Below are 16,031 nucleotides of genomic sequence, written 5' to 3' on the forward strand. Positions count from 1 at the left end.
GTGGTGAACAACTCCGCAGGGTCGGATAGGGCGCTCCGCAGCAGCTGCTGTTATCTGCGACCGACACGCTCTCTTGGATCCCCTGACGTTGTCAGAGGAACGAACAAGTCCCCCAGGGCGGGCGACCGAACCGCGCGAAGTCGTAGCTAGCGAACCGCGGTCGGAATGTCAAATCGATGCTTGTTGACTCCCCGGGCGGGCGGTGTCGTGAGGGGGCTTCGGTTCGCTACGTAAGCAGGAAAAAAAGAACCAAAGGAAAGCAGCGTGACACGTCGAAGGGTAGCGTTTCGTTGAACGCGACAGTGCAGTGCTGATCGTGCAGACGAAACTGGGTTTTAATAAATGCCACTGCTACCGATAAACGCTATTCATTTTTTTTCTCCTTTCTTTTCTCTTTCTGTGCACTATCAAAACGCTACGAATGCGGACGATCACGGAGGCTAGCATCCAGTGCCTGATGAACCTGACATCCTGATATGTTAGCGAGGGTCGACTTTGCGGTGGAGGTTAGCCGCACAGGATTGAGGACAAAGAAAAAAAAAAAGTCGAGCACTGAGCAGTGTAAACAAACGGGTGAGCGTTTCAGGAACCTCGGTGTTTCTTTTTTTTTTTTTTTTTTCCTGTCGTATTAATCGCTCATTCTGTATCGTCTCTTTGTTGCCACGGCGGTCGCATTTCGATGGGGGCGAAATGCGAAAACACCCGTGTACTTTACGATTTAACACCCGTGATGTACGATTTAGGTGCACGTTAAGAACCCCAGGTGGTCCAAGTTATTCGGGAGTGCCCCACTACGACGTGCCTCATGATCAGATCGTGGTTTTGCCACGTAAAACCCATTTTTTTTTCTTCTCTTTGTTCAACCATTTGGGGCTGCAAGCTCCTCCAGCGCAGTTGCAGTTTCGGACAGCGCATCGTCACGTAATTGGATTCCATGTGTGTCGCTAACCGCCGGAAAAAAATAAAAATAGAAAATAAATGACATTCGGTTTCGCCCAGGTCGAAGTACTGCCGCCGCAGCGGTCTGGCAGTGCGAGGTTACAAATGTAGAGAACATCCTTGTGGGTGCTAGTGCGGTTGTGCCAAAGGGCTGTTGCGTTAGTCATTCGACATCGGAGAGGAAGTTTTTTCCAGACCTTTCGGGATGCCGGTGACGTCGGTGTTTCGTATCGCGTTCGGCCGCGGTATGCGCGACTCCCATTAATGCGAGCGTTGCCGCAGCAGACGATAAAGAGAAGTGACGCAGACGGCGTGTCCAAAGGTTCGAGTATCGCTATCGCTACTGCTGCCATATATTTCCCAATCTTTTCATGCTCTTTTGCTCAGTTTCTTGTTCGGCAATTTTTTTCTTCTTTAAGTTAAAACGAGCGGCAAGGGGAGCTTACGAGGCCCGGGATCCTCGTTCTCCTGCCTCGTTCCGTCGAGCTGTGCTCAGTGTTCGACGGTCGTTTTATGGTGCCCGACGCAGCAAAATGATGTGACTGAAGCTATCCGCCAGCTTTTGTAGTACGTATATCTCATTTTGAGCACAACCAGACGTGTGCTTGCGTTGATCGAGATACGTCTTATCGAAAAATGCAGCTTCGCTGATATAGATATACACCGACCCGTACCTTTGTTAATGGGTAGGCGCGACCTTCTATTCGACCCGATAGTAGTTTTGCGTGTGGGTCGAACATGTTTATCTGCCCAGGTATGCTTTTTACGGTCATTCGGACTGAGCTAGGCGTAAGCTTGATGGCTTCTGGTTATTTGCTGCAGGCACTATAAGTGCTCTGATGTCACCAAGTGCGTGTTATTCACACTGTGGCTTGCCATGCTTTTTGTTTCTTTTTTGCATGGGTCTCTTTCATGTTTCTACTAGTCTACAGCGTTAACGCTCAGCTATAAGGCAATGTTTGCCGATGCAGTTACCAAACACGCTATGCTCTTCACATGTTCACTGTGGCACGGGTCAAGGCAGTTATTTATTCTGTGCAGGGCTTTCCTGAGGCGCGAAGTGCACTTTTTGCTGGAAATAAGTCGACAGAAAAAAAAAAAAATTTGTTGCACCTGATTCGACGTGTCGTGACACCTTCTTTCTGGAGCTTGAAAAAGTTTCAAAAGAAAGTTTACACAATGGTGGGCCTTATTGCACCAGGGAAATTTGATGCTTCATGCCCCACGGAGCCATTCTGTGCAGTAATCGGGAAAAGAAGTTCAGACACAGTGAATGTGTTTCAGGTTATGCCGCTTTCTGGTTGCGTGGTAACCAACTTGAGTTGCCATTGTAGAATATGCTTTCTCACATTTCTTATTGAAGGGAAGAAAATAGCCATTTTAGCCTAACTTCCCTGACACCATGTCAGTGTCTAAAGTGGGCGAGGATTGTTATCTTTGATTTCACTGATTGGGCAGGAACAGACTTGTGCTGTTCTTTCATGGGGATACAATGAGATTTTTGCTGTCGTGGTAAAGAAAAGCAGAAACAAAGCCGGCAATGTGCATGCGAACACGATGCTGGTCCATGGAGCACGCATTGAATGCGACCTCCCTAGTCACTCCTGATGGCCGCGTTGTTCTATTACAGATGCGAAGGGCACCAGAATTCATTCTTGTGAAACAGTCCAAAAGTAAACGGGAGGGCCATCCTTATGCTTCAGAGTGAAGCTTCTAAAAATGTAGTATTACACTATTGCGATATGCCAATACAACATCAGTGGCACCACCTCAAGGAAGAGAGATGGGAGTGGGGGAGGGGAAGGTTGGGCACTGTTCTGGTTGTCAAGCAAGCAGTTGTACTCTTGCAAAAGAAGGTAGCGTGATCCGTGACGTAGAGAGCAGCTGGGTGTGACAGACGCTCGCACAGTCAAACTGTCATGCTATATTGCAGCTGCTGCTGTCCTGGAGTAATACCTCGCTGGCTACTTCCGCGTGAAGGCAGGCTTTTTTTTGTCCAGCATCTTTGTCGCATTTGGCAGCTGATAGAGCTACGTTATGAAATATGAGTTTAGGTGAGAGAGTGAAGTTTTTATAATTAATGGCCTGGTGCTTCACCTCACCAACTCTGCGCGGTGCAGTGAAGTGTATGGCTAACATAAGGCAGGAGAGAACTGGCTGCAGAGGCCCCTCAAGAACAGGAGCCTGTGCAGCCACCGTGTGCGGCTTGTCTTGCCGTGACACCTCCATTGGGCCAGCACTGGAGGATTAGCGGCAAACAGTAGGCAAGACATGCAGATATGCGTTTGATCAAGAGATTGATGGGGACTTCACATTTTGAAGAAACATGAGCCTGTACTTTGCCTCGCCAACTCCATGCAAGTGCAGCGAAAGCCATGGGTTGTGTGAGCAAACTGGAAAAGAGAATCGGAGGAAGTGCTCCTTCATTGGCTGCCCTCTGTGCGAACCCGACTTAATGGAATGGAAGAATTTGGTGTGTGCATTGGGCGAGCCCTTCTCCCTCCTCACTGGCTTTCCGTTTTGATTAGCTTACATGAGCCCCGGCCTTCATCGCACCGCGTGGAGTTGACGAGGTAGAGTAAAGATGCATCATGGTGGAGGAACGTGAAGAAAGGGGGTTAACCGAGGGGCCCAATTTTTATTAATCATATCATAAGAAGGCCAACAGACAAAGATAGCAAGGACAACATAGGGGAAATTACTTGTCCTTACTAATTGAATTATGTTGCCCCTATGTTGTCCTTGGTGTCTTTATTTGTTGGCTTCTCATGATGTGATCATGGTGGAGGAGTGTCACATGGGTAGACTGTGACTGCCTTAGTATTTTTTTAATCCAAAGCTCGCTTACGCGGGCATTTTGGCAATCGGCCCGCTTTCTGAAATGTGGCCGCAATGACATGGGAATTGAACCTTCGCCCTCGAGCATGGCAACAGAATGCCATAGCTGTGGAGCCAACATGGCAGGTCACACTGTTGGTTCCTTTCCTTTCCTATTTGACTGATTTGATGTGCAGCTTTTGCCATACTGCACAATGTGGGTCAAATGGAGCACAAACCTTGCACTAGTGCATCAAAATAGTTTGTGCCAAACTTGCCTATGTCTTGCAGCGTAATAAACTGGCCGCTTCAGATTGCTGTGGCAGTGCTATTGAGGTAGTGCCAGATGGCTTCGAAACTGTACCGTGTTATTGGATACTTTTGGAATAGTGTGTACAAGCAAACAGATAGGCGTTATGTGCTTAAAGAAATAGCGCTCTTCTTACTGCACATTCTGTGTGTATTGTTTTTGTGGCTACTATAGTCTACGTTAGCGTATGTTAATTGAGGAGCTGAATGTACATAGTGCATACATATTCTGAAAACTAACATTGTCAAACCTATGGCACTTGCCGCTTCTTTTCCTGTGTAAATTGTCATAGTGGCTGCACTCTCTCTTTATTTGATCACAAGTAATGTAAATGATAAATTAAGTCTGTAGTACTTCTTGTAAACCTTAACCGCAAGTAATGAAAGGCCAGCCCCCCCCCCCTCACCCAATTTCCTCAATTTCCGAGAAATTGTGCAGCAGTGCAGGTGACTGTAAGCTTGACATGACGAATTCGCATAGAAACAGCACGTTGGGGGCCTATGGATTGTCTTGGACAGGCTTCACAACGAGCACCAGGTGGCACCACCCCTTCGTTTTTAAGGTGAAAGCCTATCTTAGCTCATGGTGAAGTTTGTGTCAGCAGACCTGATAGCCGGAGTGACTGCTGAAGTGTCATCGCGCCATATGAGGACAGATTAAAGAATGAAAAATGATTGTAGTGACAGTGAGTGAATGATAACATCATAATAGAGTTTGGTAGAGGTTAATAATGACTAGTAATTACTAATGATTACTAATGACTTGTAATGACTCCAAAATGACCAATATGTCTAGCGACGGCTTGTAATGGCCACAATTGATTAGAAATGTCTAGTAATGAGTAGTAATGACTATGAAATGACCATGTCTAACGATGGCTTGTAATGAGCACAATTGATTACAAATGACTAGAAATGCTTACTAGTGAGCATTAATGACTAAAAATGACTGAAATGACTTGTTATTACCAATATGTCTAATGACAACTTGTAATTACTACAATTGGTTAGGAATGGCTAAAAATGCTTATTAATGACCAGTAATTACTAATAATGTCTGAAATTACTTGCAATGACTATGAAATGACCAACATGTCTAATGACGGCTTGTAATGACCACAATTGATTACAAATGACGAGGAATGCTTACCAGTGAGCAGTGATGACTAATGACTGAAATGACTTGTAATGACCAATATGTCTAATGACAATTTGTAATGACTACAATTGATTAGAAATTACTAAAATGCTTAGTAATGACCAGTAATGAGTAATAATGCCTGAAATTACTTGTAATGACTACTAATGACTGCAAAATGAGCAGCATATCTAACGACAGCTTGTAATGACGACAGTTGATTACAAATGACTAAAGATGCTTAGTAGTGAGCAGTAATGACTAAAAAAAAAAAGAGAAATAGAAGAGGCAAATTATAAAAGGAAGAGTAGGCTTTCGCATTTCACCTATTAAATGACCCTGTACTTTTTGTGCTTGAGTTTCTGCAAGTGACAAGTACTGTAATGTTCATAAGGTGCTTGCATTTAACATACCTAAGGCCCTGTATGCCTTTTTAAAACATTAATAAGCGTGCGGAATAACTGTAGTGGCGCTTTACATCACCATTGGAGCCCACTTAAGCTTGCAGTGAGAACTTGGTTATCATTTCATGTGAACTTCTTTGAAGTGCTGCCGTAACACCAAGAAAGTACCTACAGAATGTGCTATTAAGTGACTTTGTCTGGAATGTGCTTCCTGTGACCCTCCCTTGCACCGTGCCACGCAGGTTGTTTTCTGCCAGGCTACCACTGCGCTTCGTGTCGCTGACGCTCCGCCTTCCCCCGTGTCGCCACCCGGTCGTCGTGGCGTGACATGTTGTCCCGGCCGTACAGTTGACGGCGACCCCTCATCCCCTCCATTCACATCCGTGACCTTCCCCCCCACCGTCTCGTCGCCGGTCAAAATTTCGAAGCCAGGCTGTGACGCTTTCGGACGCGAGATCCAGTGCCACGCCAGGCCCGAACTGTGAGTGCAGGTGTGGTGCCAACCCCACCCTCCCCCCCAAATTTGTGCAGTCGTGTCCTTTTGCTGGCACGAAGTGCTGCTGGGAACATCAAGCTAGGCAACCAACCGTCTTGCTTCAGAGGCACCTGCTTAGGGAGCTCATGTCCAGGATTGGTGCTTTTTGAGACGGTTAGTCTGGCACACTTATTTTGCATGCCTTCGAGCTTGAATGACATCTACAGAAGGGAGTGGTGAATGTGGGATAATGTGTGAAACGTTCGGCACTTGCTGCTTATGCAATGCTATGCTGTGCTTATGCTAAGGGAGAAGAAAATCACAAATATTCGTTATCGTAGAAAAGTCAACAAATAAAACATTAAAGGTCAACGATATTTCCTCGCTATACAATGCTAGCTGGGACATTACAATATTAACGGAGGTTTAAAATAGTTACAACTGATGCGGGGAGGTGATTCCACTAGTTTGATGTGCACGATAGGTAACAGTTATAAAATCGAGTAGTCCATCAATGGTGGAACGCCGACTTTAGATAACTGTGATTTAATCTATGTGAAAAGTGCTGCAGGGGAAGGACTAGCTGTTTATGTAAAAATGGGGTGATGGCATAACTTACGCTGTGGTGACGGTGAAGAGCCAGACAGTATGGCGCAACTGTGAGTCACAAATTCAACACTTCGTTGGCGAACTGCTGCCCAGAAGGAAACAAGTGACACTCAAAGCACCACTGATAGTGGATAGTGGCGACCACAGTTGTAGGTCATCGAAATCTGATCTCCGGGGCAAGAGTGTCGGCTGCTTATACATGACTCATCGTACTTTGCAGCATAATCGCTGGTGCTCGTGTTGGTTGGAGAATGTATGCCACTGCTCTGTTGAAGCAGAAGGGTAGCTTGCGGACCGAGCATGCTCTATTCAAGATGGCCGATCTGCTGCTTGAAGCACTGTGGAAGCTGAGGCATGCATACTGAAAGCTTGGATGGCATGAGGTGGCATGAGTGTTGTCATATCTGACTCCTGCCCGAGGCTTCAGAGCAGTGCTGCAATGCTTTGGGAGATGAGACAGGGGGAAAAATTGATGCGAATGAAAAAGCGTTACGAACGGGTGCTTCGTTTTTACGGTTTTAGGAAAGCATGGTTGCTGTATAAGCTCTCATTTGAGAGCTCTTTTAAGTGTACCCGGCTAGCACACACTGCAGCATGTACGCATGTAGCTCAGTCGTTTCTGCAAGTGGAACTCGACGGGAAACGTTTAGCGACAGTGCCACCTGGGGGTATTTTCGTATCTCATGTTCAGTGATTCACCTTTCACTGTTCCATGCTCTCTCTGAAAATTATTTTTGCATGTTCTGCACATGGTATTTTGTGCATGGGCCTGTCTTGAGCACGCGTCTTTTTCCCTTGTGTTTCTTCATGAAATAAACATTATAGGAACTGTTTCATTAATTTTCTCTTTTTTGTACTTTCCGGTCTTGTAGAACTACAGATCGCTATTTTCGCATCAATCCCATTCCACTTAGTCCAAATGCTGCAAGCTTATTCGCTAGATCCTGCTCTTACTGAACATAATCTCAGTGAACGCTCAAACACTCATACGTGCCAGATTTGATTAGAGTATTCAGGAGCGGTGATGTTTCAGCTAAAATTGGGGGATGAATAAGGGGTGGGCAGGGCCAGTGATGCATGCGGCGCACATAATAGATAACAGGCAGCCCCGTCCCCTCCCCCTTTTTTTTATCAGACTGACAGACTGGATAGCGGAGCAAGGAAGTGAAGCCGGTCCTTGCGGAGGTGCAGACATCGAGGTTAGGCCCTCCACCGTATGGTGTGTTGCACTCTGTGCAAGACCGGAGTGCTCGCAGTGTCTTGGAAAAGCTTTTGGCTTTCGCTGAAAAATTGATGAAGTGCTGAATACCACACATACTTTTGTAATAGCTGAATTGTGTACAATGAGAAAGAAAATGTTGGGAAAGAAAAGTATTCATTGGTGTTTTTCGTTAATGGTAGTCCGAGTAAGAAAGACCAACTGCGACATTTTTTTGGACCACATTACCGCCTTAGCTTCAGACAACGTTGATGTGCGAACTCTGATGGTTGAAACCTGAGTGGATGCATTGGGAAAAGCTTGAAAAATTGCTTTTTAATACTAAAGCTGAGAAATGAAAAGTGTCGCCATTACCACAGGCTGGAAACGGTGCAGAACTCTGACTGCTCCTTGGCATGACTTCCGAGGTTAAACGTGGCAGTGAAAATCTTGGAAGCCATGGACAGAAATTTGTGTCCCATCCACTAACCGCCAGGTGTCGGCGTCATCTGCTGGGCAAATTGTCACCGTCACCAACTCTGCTAAGGTGCTATTTAACGGCCACCAATGCGACAGTTGGACAATTACCAGCCTTGCAGCTGTGCCAAGATCGCTTGAGTATAACTGATTTTAACCAAAGGGAAATTTCATTGCAGTTGACCCCTTTGGCAGTGATGAAAGCCATGTTACTGTGAAAGGAACAATGAACACAATTCAGCCATCTGTAGCCATCAACATAGTCATATGTTAGCTTGTTTTGTACTTTATTGTGGCTATATTTGCCTGTGTAATCATGGAATTTTCTTTTTATGTAGTAAGGTCAAACCTGCTTTGGGAGGAAACTGGCTGAGAATTTAAATCTTGAGCCAAAATGTAACTGATCCATGTATAAGCGACACTTCAACATTGCGCAAGATATGCCTTTGTTTTAAAATGTATTATGGTTTAATGTTCATGGGAATACATGTTTATATTATGCACATAATGTATACAGTGTATCGGTGTATTACATATTAAAATGCACTTACGTTTAAATGTATATAATGTTTTCTGTTCTATTTCACCAACTAATATTTGTTTATCAATAGTTATCTGCATTCTTTTCTCATGGCTGATATTGTATAAGCAGGAACTAGCAATTGTTTTATGCAGTCTGCCAAAGTAACTGCTCCCTTCCATAATGTCATTTGACCTTGGTGGTACTTGAAGTAAATGAAAAAGTAATGCGGCATTTATTTGAAACCATACGGTATGGTGTCGAGCTTGCTTAACGAAATTGTTCTCGTTACATCTTTTTTCTTGCCCAGCAAACGTTTCGAGCGCCACCCCACACCCCCTGCCATCAAGACCTGGAGACAGGCGCCACCAGTTTCAATGTGTGCCATACTTTGAGCCGTTGTTGACGCTCCGTCCGCCGCCTTCTACAAGACGCAGCAGAAATCGCGTCCGCCCCCTTTGGACTTGCCGTCTTCTGGACTCTTCCGCCATCCGTAAAGTGTGCCGATTCCTCCGTCGTAAGCAGCAGCATCGGTCCGCACCCGAGGACCCGTCATCAGTGCAAGCAACAAAAATCCACGAAGGTGCGCCAGCAACGGAGGCGCGAGTTGGCCAGCAGCGTAGCACCACGCTCAGTCGCACGCGAAGCCCGATCGTCGCGTTGGAGGCTTGCTCTGACAGTCCGCGCCGTCTGCCGGCAACGGACCCTGCAGCTGCGCACAGTTGCCCGGCCTGTGTTAGCAGCTGACGCCCGCCAAGGCAGCTACCGTGCCCAAGAACGACCCCCGGCAGCTTCTGTGCTGCGCCTCCTTCGTGCTCATGATGAACGTCCACGGCCTCAGACGAAACGTGAAGAATGTGGTGCGGAACTATTCGGACGCCCAGGTTAAGGTGCGCGAGGCGACCTCCAACGACCCCTGGGGGCCGCCCTCGACCCTGATGGGCGAGATTGCCGACCTGTCGTACAACGTGGTGGCCTTCACCGAGATCATGCAGATGATATGGAAGCGGCTTAATGACCACGGCAAGAACTGGCGACACGTCTACAAGGCGCTGGTGCTGCTGGAGTACCTCATCAAGACTGGCTCCGAGAAGGTGAGTGCTGGCACCTGCCGTGCGGCGGCTGTGGCTTTTGCACTGCTGGGCTCGAGGTTGCGGGTTTGATTGCCAGCTGCAATGGTCTCATTCCAGTGAGTATGGGTTGCGGAAATGCTCTTGTACCAAAATGTGGATGCATGTTAGCTTCACTCAATGGAGCTGAAATTCGGAGCTGCGGAACATGCTAGCCATCGTTTTAGCTTTGTCATGCCCCAAGGTTGCTATTCTCTAACAGCGGCGACCTGTTCTGTCCTTACTGTTAAATTAAATTAAATTGTTGGGTTTTAATGTTATGAAACTGCAGTTGGTTATGAGGTGGTGGTGGTGCAGTGGTGGGCTCTGGACTAATTTTGACCACCTGGAGTTGTTTCAATGGGTACCTGAGCTTCAGTACACAAATGTTTGTGCATTTCGCCCACATTGAAATGTGGCCACGGTGGCCAAGAAACGAATATGTTCATTGCTTCAACACTGTGTAGACAGGCTATAAAATGTGTGTTGCGTGCGGGTTTTTCCTTTTTTTTTTTGTGGTCTATATGTCCTCTGGGTTATTGGCTGGTTTAAGGGTTTTGTTCGTTGCATCACAGGTTTGCTAGTTAGCTCTGTTAATCACTTGTTACTACATAAACTTAGGCCGATAAGTGGGCAGCCAGCTGGTACGCTTGCATCGTGATGATAGAAGCGTGAAAGACGCAACACAGAGTAAAGGACAATGCGGTGAGAGGTGCTGACAGTCGGGCGCCTCTCATACTGTCAAGCCCCTGCCCTGTGCGCTTTTCCACTTTGTGTTGCATCTTTCACCCTGCTATATTTATGATAGATAACCCCCTCCAGGCGTGATGTACACATTCGTGTAGACAATTTGTTTTTGGAAGTTATAGCCAGTGGTGGCAAAGAAAAGGCAACAGTCATTGAAGTTCAGGTGGAACTTAACCCCCTGCCTACTCAGTGTGACTTCTTTCCACTTTGATGTGCTGCGTATTGCTACAGACTTCGAACCATTGGTTTGTTTATATCGATAATGAGGTAAGAATTAAGAATCACAAGAGATGTATATGTACAAAAGGAGGTCACTTAGTTATAAACTGAATGGGAACATCCTGCGGGTGATTACAAGAATTACTGAAAAATAACAGCAATGACAACTAACTGATCGTTAGCGTACAGGCACAGTCATTGCATCTGAGCAGGCGTGCAAGCATGATATAAGGTGGCCAATTTCTCCATTTGAAGAGTTCTCTCCTTTTGGAGCGTCTTTACAGAATTGCACATATTTTTTGAAAACCTGACATTCAAATTTTTTGAAGTTTAATTTGACAAAGCCGAGTTCGAAAGTTGGGGGAGTTGGTAAAAATTTGTGTTTTTAAAAGCAGGCACTAAAGAAATAAAAAAAAAAGTGCCAGGAAGGACGACACTTGCTTTGCCCTTTTCATCCCTCTCATCTAGTGCTTTTTTTTTGCACTTGCTTTTAAATCATTATTTCTTGAAAGGGTTAAGGTTTCCTTTGATAATCATACCTTACATCTTTCGTAAAATCACGTGCCCCATAAGTTGCTGGAATTTGTCCTTTCCTTTAGAGCATAAGAGACTTCGTTCAAATCATTGCATAACGTGAGCATTCGCGCATTCTTTTTAAGTGCTTGAAAAGGCAAAGTTGGAGTTGACCACAAACTAAGGTTTCTTCTGAAATTTGTGGAACAATTGAGTTATTGCCACTGCGACCTGGCCTTGTGCATGCTGAAGCGTATGCGTCCTGCGGGGTACGCTTCACGACGAACGCCTGCATTGCCGTATCCCACGAGTTTCTTCCTGTGTGTCCTGGAGCAGGTGTTTGTTGGCTGCGTAACCGGAGGTCATGGGCGTGCGGCGGGCTTTCGGCATTGCCTGGCAATGCTGTAGGCCAAGTCCTTTTCCTTTCTTCATTTTTTTTTAAAGTTTAGGTTTAAGAAACTGCACAGTGTAGGTTAGGAGGCTCCTCGTAGTAGAGGGCTGCGTATTGTTCTCAACCATCCGGGGTTCTTCAATGTGCATCGAATTGCACAAGTATCTCTGCATTCCGCACCCATCGGAATGCAGGCATCGCAGCTGGGAATTGAACCCATGACCTCATCGACTGTAACAAAATGTGCACTGATTGCATGCATGAACCTTAAAAAAACCTTTGTGATGAAGAATATAACAGAAAAAAAGCATTGCCCGACAGTGGACTCGTCACTCTCATGCATCCTCGAGTGAACTTTCTTTCACAGAAACCTTGACCTAATGACTTACATATGAGATATATAACTTAAAGGAGTTTTCTTGACTACATGCATGGTTTCTTTATATCAAGGTTTGGCTGTATTCACTTTTTGTAGTGGTTCATTGTGTATGTCGAAAGTTCGTTTTGTGGCAAATAACTGTTAATGGTTAGCGCTCGGTGTTTAGTGCTCAGTGTGCATGCAGGCTGTGCGCCTGACTGTGGCAACAGCCACAGGCCATAAACAAAATATCCTGCTTCACCTGAGAGTCGAGCTTGAGTCAATTGCACTGGAGGCTAGTATTCTGTTAGGCAGCGACTGCTGTATCGGTGATGCAGACTTGTACTACATGTCTTCGTCTACTAAAATTGCTGTATTTTAAAATACTTCTGCAAGTATTTTGGTATTTCACAAGCACTTTAGCCTAAATAAGTCTTTTTGGTGCTTACCACTTTTGAAGGTACCTTTCCATGTACCTAAACCAGAGTTGAACTTTTCAACTGTAGAGCAACTCCTCAACTGTAGTGCTTCTTTTTAGTGAAGGCACCGATATGACATTTTCATTGAGAACAGCAGCAAGTTGTCAAATGAAAATCTTGCAAAGCAACAGTTCTCTGAGGGCAACCAAAAAGCTTTTGGTAATTTGGCCCTTTGCTTTGTTTGAGAATATAAAGCACTTCAACGGTGCAAAACTTTTTATTTGCCTCTTGTTTTGTACTTTGAAGGTATCTTGAAACCGACAAAACACTTCTCTCGCTGTAATGTACTGCACTTAGCTACCTGTGGAATCCGAATGTTTTGTATTTACTGAGTAATCTTTATGGCCTAGTAGTTAGTATCTTATTTCAGATATCCTCTTTCAGGATCCTTTGCCTGTCTTCTGTGATGCCCTTTGCAAATGGGCCCATCTTGCCATGTTCAGAGTAGCCTTGCTGGCTAGAAATTAAAAAAAAAAATGCTCTAGTCAAGACCCCAAGAAACTCTAAAGCCCCCAATATGAGCACCCAAAGTCTGTAAAAACTCAGTAAATGCAGTCAACTATCATAATCATGTTCAGAACATGTTTAATTGCATCTACGTAAAACACAGCCAGAAAGAGAAAATTACACTGGACAGAAAGGTCTGTTTCTTTTCAATCATAATGGAATAAACTAGATAAATAATCAATATTAAGAAGTGCTTTTTTGTGTGACTGAAATTCATAAATGTATTGCAAAACAAAACTAAAAAATAAGCGTTTGTGAACTAAAATGACTTATAAAACAGGTTGAGCAACCGGGCACTGATTAAAGTTACAGAAAAATTACCTCTGTTTCATCTTCATATGATCATGGCAATTCTCTCTTAATTCCAAAAGAGGCATGGATAAGCTACATGTTTGCCACACGTAAAGTGCAAATTATTGTAAAAGAAATCATACTGCCATAGAACAAGCCAACATTGCAAGAAAACAGCTAAGAAACCAGTTGCCCACAACAGAACAAACTTTCTCACTAGGCAGCACAAGAAACCCCCAAATTTAGCTAGAAATAAACTAAATCAGAGAAAAGTGTGTAACAGCTGTGTCTTACCAGTACTCACATGCGGGGCAACAACCTGGAGGCTTACGAAAATGGTTCTACTTAAATTGAGGACGACGCAACAAGCTATAGAAAGAAGAATGATGAGTGTAACATTAAGGGATAAGAAAAGAGCAGATTGGGTGAGGGAACAAACGCGAGTTAATGACATCTTAGTTGAAATCGAGAAAAAGAAATGGGGAGCGTGGGCAGGTCATGTAATGAGGAGGGAAGATAACCGATGGTCATTAAGGCTTACGGACTAGATTCCAAGGGAAGGGAAATGTAGCAGGTGGTGGCAGAAAGTTAGGTGGGTGGATGAAATTAAGAAGTTTGCAGGGACAACACGGACACAATTAGTACATGACTGGGGTAGTTGGAGAAGTATGGGAGAGGCCTTTGCCCTGCAGTGGGCGTAACCATGATGATGATGATGATGAAACTAAATCGGCAACACCGGTTCAGAGGGCAAGTGTAGCTGCCCTGTCATTGCCATTGTCCACTCTGCTTCCCTCCTGTACTTCTGTTCTTATCATTGGTTGCTATCGCTACCAATGCTTCGCCTTTCAGAAGAAACTGCAGATTTCTTCTTAAGCTGCAGTCGTTGCACTGCTTTGAGTGCACTGCAGAGTGTGCATGGACTGACGGAATTCCGCACCCTGCTCTCTCTCCTTCTCTCTCGCTGTTGCACGTTGCAGGTGAGCCAGCAGTGCAAGGAGAACATCTTTGCGATCCAGACGCTGAAGGACTTCCAGCACACGGAGGACAACAAGGACCAGGGGGTGAACGTCAGGGAGAAGTCCAAGCAGCTAGTGGCCCTGCTCAAGGACGACGAGCGGCTGCGCGCGGAGCGCACCCGCGCCCTCAAGGCCAAGGAGCGCTTTGCGCAGGCCACGGCCCGCGTCGGGTCCGAGGCCCTGGCCAAGGTACCGCAAGCCCTCGTAACAAGATCAGTTTATTCGAAGTACTGCATTGTACAAAGCTTTTTCGCAGTCCCGACCGCCATGCATGCTATTAGAGCCATGCTTTTTTTTGAAGCATAGTAGCGCTGGACTTGTAGCATAGGGAAAGTTATTTGTTGTTTAATTGAACCGTAGAAATGATAAGGTAAAGGGAAGTGAAAGTGGACAAAGAGACAACTTTCCGCAGGTGTGAGAGCTGAACCGACACCTTGCACATTATGTGTAGGCAGCTTCACCAATGGAGCCACCGCATCAGCCACCCTGCGGTTCACTTTCTTAAGTACTATTTGCGTACAAGGTTAGCTCTGGAAGTGTTAGCCAGCGCCGGTCTCAGCCAAGGCAGCGTCTTTTTAACTGCAGGCATGGTCACTTGGTACCTGAACAGTGCCAAGATTAATATCGTATGCATATGAAAATACCCGACGGAGAGTAGTTTGAAGGATGGTTGTTGTGGTAGCTTGATGTGAAGCACCACCTGTGTGACGCGGAAGATGTGCGTTTCGACTACTGCCTGGCAGCAAGCTGTTGTTTTGCCCTCTTACATGATCATTTGTATGTTTCAGCTAAAACAGCATTTAAATTCTCATGTGCTTTCCCTGGCTTCACTCTCGGTTCTGTTGTATGGCAGTGCTTAACAGAAGGTCAAGCCCCTGGCATCCTCTTATTCTTTTCGCTAATTCCATTGGAAACACGTTGTGCTCCTTGAAGTTCTCGGTGCAGCCCTGCATATCAAAGCATCTGCGTGTGCGTCTGAAGGAGCTCCTTTGTTGATCCTCCGTGCAGTGGCGACATTGCTATGTGCCCTTCTACATGACATTGGCACTTTTCCAAAGACACAGTGACAGTGACGGAGTGCGTTCAGTGCAAGTATCCATGTGCACACCTGCGAAACGCCGCAGCGTGGGCTCTTTCACCTGTCTCCAACCCTCCCCCCCACTCCCAACAGCAGTTGCGTTGTGGCCGCCTGTGCAATGCAGCGTCCCCCTATGTTTTACGCTGGCTCTCTTCACTCTTTGCGTTGCTGCGCAGATCGCTTCTCCACTTCCTTGTCTCTTCTCCAGATCTTTCCTGCATTAGGCTCCCTTTGGTACGAAACCTGTGGAACTGGTTAAACTGCAATTGTTGCCAGTTGGTCGTACAGTAAAATGCTGCAGGATTTCATGGAAGTGGAAGAAATCTTCGAATTAACCAAATGTGGAACCATCGATTTGGCCAGGAACCTAACAAAGAAATGCTTACTACTAGGGCTCTCTGAAAAGTGTACAGCCTTCTTTATTTTGGGGGAAA

At 45.6% G+C, this 16,031-nt stretch overlaps 1 protein-coding gene across 7 annotated transcripts in view; it reads left to right on the top strand.

The window, feature by feature from the left end:
- Window positions 1-16,031, top strand: part of LOC142589967 (epsin-2-like) — a 46,649-nt gene that overhangs the window by 1,098 nt on the left and 29,520 nt on the right. For 4 of the 7 annotated variants that reach the window (XM_075701716.1, XM_075701722.1, XM_075701721.1 and 1 more), the window contains exons 2-4: window positions 5,850-6,256; window positions 9,197-9,980; window positions 14,481-14,708. In XM_075701716.1, the coding sequence (XP_075557831.1) occupies window positions 9,705-9,980; window positions 14,481-14,708 (504 nt within the window). In that variant the 5' untranslated portion in view covers window positions 5,850-6,256; window positions 9,197-9,704. Of the gene's footprint in view, window positions 1-1,382; window positions 1,507-5,849; window positions 6,257-7,826; window positions 7,891-9,196; window positions 9,981-14,480; window positions 14,709-16,031 lie in introns of those variants that run through there. The other 3 variants (XM_075701718.1, XM_075701717.1, XM_075701719.1) reach the window with 3 other exon arrangements.

This window comes from Dermacentor variabilis, chromosome 8 (genome assembly GCF_050947875.1).
Source record: "Dermacentor variabilis isolate Ectoservices chromosome 8, ASM5094787v1, whole genome shotgun sequence".
Taxonomy (NCBI): Eukaryota; Metazoa; Arthropoda; class Arachnida; order Ixodida; family Ixodidae; genus Dermacentor; species Dermacentor variabilis.